The sequence below is a fragment of the Nanorana parkeri genome, unplaced genomic scaffold, assembly GCF_000935625.1.
Source record: "Nanorana parkeri isolate BGI_ZX_2015 unplaced genomic scaffold, ASM93562v1 scaffold3, whole genome shotgun sequence".
Lineage (NCBI taxonomy): Eukaryota > Metazoa > Chordata > Amphibia > Anura > Dicroglossidae > Nanorana > Nanorana parkeri.
In genome coordinates, this window is record NW_017306271.1 from 5,920,118 (window position 1) to 5,922,978 (window position 2,861).

A 2,861-nucleotide genomic window follows, 5' to 3' on the forward strand; every position below is an offset into this window, starting at 1 on the left:
AGAGTACACGGGGAAAACTCAGGCAAGTACAGGGAGAACATGCAAACTCCATGAAGGCAATGGAACCGAGTACCCCAGTGCTGCATGGCAGGAGTGCTAACCACTAAGACACTGTGTTGCCTATCATCATTTTTAAGAACTTTGATGCATACAAAAAACTCAGAATATATAATACACCTACGTGCATTAAAAGCTTTTCTACTAAATAAACACACCATAATATTATTTACATTGTTGCACAAAGTGGGTAATACACAGGAATTCTGGAGTAAGGTGAAAACTGGACCTCCGCTAACATTCAGTACTAGCCAAAAGGCTGTTTTTTTAGTTTTTGTATGAAGCTGCACTTGACTACTACCTCTACCTGTGTCCCCACGAAAGCAATTCACCATCTCTATCTGTCCTGTTGACCACTGTCACCAGGGCAGAAAGTGATGGGATTTTCTAAATTTTGCAGTTGTGAGCGGAACAGGAGGAAAGAACTCTTGAAAGGGGACATCTGTTCCGGTGCAAATGTCTATATAAAAGGATTTCCCTTCACTTTGATGAGACTTCAACTTTCTTCCAGTTGTGCCTCTGGGACAGGAAGTGAAGACAAATCTCCCCAGAGGGGACATAGTCATAGAAAAACTGACAAAGATTTGATCATTCCACCACTCAATCCAAAATAATAACAGTTTTGATTGGGGTTTAATTTTAAATATCCAGAAAGAAGATCCTCTCACTCACTAATGTACCTCTGCGACACAAAGCACATAGCGGGCTAAGGCTGGGGATGAGCTCAGGCTTAAGCCTAAACCCAGTCCAAACTTGAGCTCCTCTGAACCCACAAGGAAATCCCCCAGAACATGGAAAGAAGCTTCTTTTGTGACACTCAATCAACTGCGGGTGGGGAGTTATTCCATTTGGCCATATTAAGTAAATAATGTCAAGTCAAGCCGGCCATCATCCCGCCACTTTGTTTACCTGCAGCTTCTGGGTGGTCTGTACCGCAGCTGATTGGGTTAGTGGCCATGGTACTTCCTTGTTTGGAGGAGCTCAGGTTTAGACTGGGCTTGCTCCAAACCTGAGCTCATCCCTACTCCTGACAGGCAACAGTCATGCCGCAGTTGAGAAGTATCCTGACAATATCGTCAGGATCCACCCAAGCTGCTTAAATGACAACTGGGTCTGCCTCTCTGAACGTAGCTGGGATCTGGAGCCAGTCGCGCCGGCTCCTCCCCTATCTGTAGCTTCAGCTAGCACTAGAGAGGGAGGGACCGAGAGCTGACTGATCAGCGGTCATGTGATTGGTCAGCTGCTTGTCTTAGAGCCAGCGGCAGATAGCTGGAGTGTCGTGCTGGCTCTAAGCAGCAGCAAGAGTAGGTTTACTCTTTTCATCCTTCTCCTTTAATATTGGTATCATCTACAGTAGTGGGTATATGATTTTATATCTGTGTGCCTTGCTGTATTGATTAAATGGGAAGAAATAATAACACGTAGCAAATGATTTGGTTTCCATTGAAGGCTACTGTTAATGCTATAGCATACAAGTGTACTTTGACTTATAGGTTCTTCTATATTTGGTTGATCTATACATTTCTGAGTAGAGCCAATAAGTCAAATGTGAACTGAGCTGAGCATGCCTTATCAATGATTGTCTGGCCACCCTACATCTTTTGGTACTAGCGCTGGACTAACTGCCTACCTCTGCATGAAAGATCTATAAAAGTAAAACCAAGCACAAACATACAAGTAAACACAGCAAAACTCGCAATACGTTTGTAGCATTTAGCTTTTGCTGGGTTGGACTCTTTCGGTTTCTGATATAAAAATCCACAGAATCAGCAAAGGCGAATTTCTTTGGGTTGTAGCCAAGTTCCCTCCGAGCCTTGTCTATTCGGAAAGTGTGCATGATTGCAATTTTCATTACCTGAGGAAAGAAAATATAGAGCCTAATTCTCATGCAGGGAAAAAAAAAGTCACTTCAGCACATTGCAAGCTTTAAAGTGGGCCTATCACCAAATATTTCCAACGTAACCACTATATTTCATGACAGTGATAGAAGGTAACAGTAGTCAATAAAGAATTTCAATTTAAATATATTCTTTAATAGCCACAAAGGATATACATTCACTTTGTGTGCACCAAAGTCTTTGCAAACCCAAATATTACAATGTACAAATAGGTATGACATCATCACTGTGCTGTACATGGCCTGTGTGGAGAGCAGACATGTGGGAGGGACCCATCAGGCCCCACTCACTACTGGCTGCCACCAGAAAACTGCAGGAGGGGTGGATACAAGACCAGCCATTCTCTCAAGGACAGAGGGCAGCAATGACTGGTCTTTATTACAGGAAGCTCCTGGACAGGGGCCAAACTGGATTACTGCATAGATCTGGAGGAAATACACAAAGACACCAAGATTCCAGTAAGAATACACACACCTATTGTATTTAGTTATTGGGGATGTCCCGATACCGATACTGGTATCGGGGCCGATACAGGGCATTTTCAGGAGTACTTGTACTCCTGAAAATGTCCTGATACATAGAGCCGATACCGCCCTTTAATTTTTTTTCAAATAGCTTCGGCTGCCACAGAGGAAGGAAAGCAGCACGTGAGAAGCCATTGACCCGCATAGCCCCTCCCCCGGAATACCTCTCCACCAAACGCAGGCTCCCTCTCAGCTCTGACCTCTCGGGACGAAAGTTTGACAGCGTGGCGGTCAGTAAGTGTTCCGTGTGGACATTCTCTTCTCCCTGCTGGTGCTGGCTGTGTCCCTATCACAGACCGCTGTAGCAAGCATGAGAGGGGAGAAGAGACTGTGGCCGGTGACTCTGAAATCCCCCGCTGCCCCCCCCCCCCCCCCTTTCTCT

General features: G+C 44.9%; 1 protein-coding gene across 1 annotated transcript in view; it reads right to left on the bottom strand.

The window, feature by feature from the left end:
- Positions 1 to 537: 537 nt before the first annotated feature.
- Positions 538 to 2,861, bottom strand: part of SDR42E2 (short chain dehydrogenase/reductase family 42E, member 2) — a 27,830-nt gene continuing 25,506 nt past the window's right edge. Inside the window, exons 11-12 of the mRNA XM_018565771.1 lie at positions 1,733 to 1,912; positions 538 to 576 (exon numbers count right to left, since the gene is read on the bottom strand). Of these exons, the coding sequence (XP_018421273.1) occupies positions 538 to 576; positions 1,733 to 1,912 (219 nt within the window). The remainder of the gene's footprint in view (positions 577 to 1,732; positions 1,913 to 2,861) is intronic.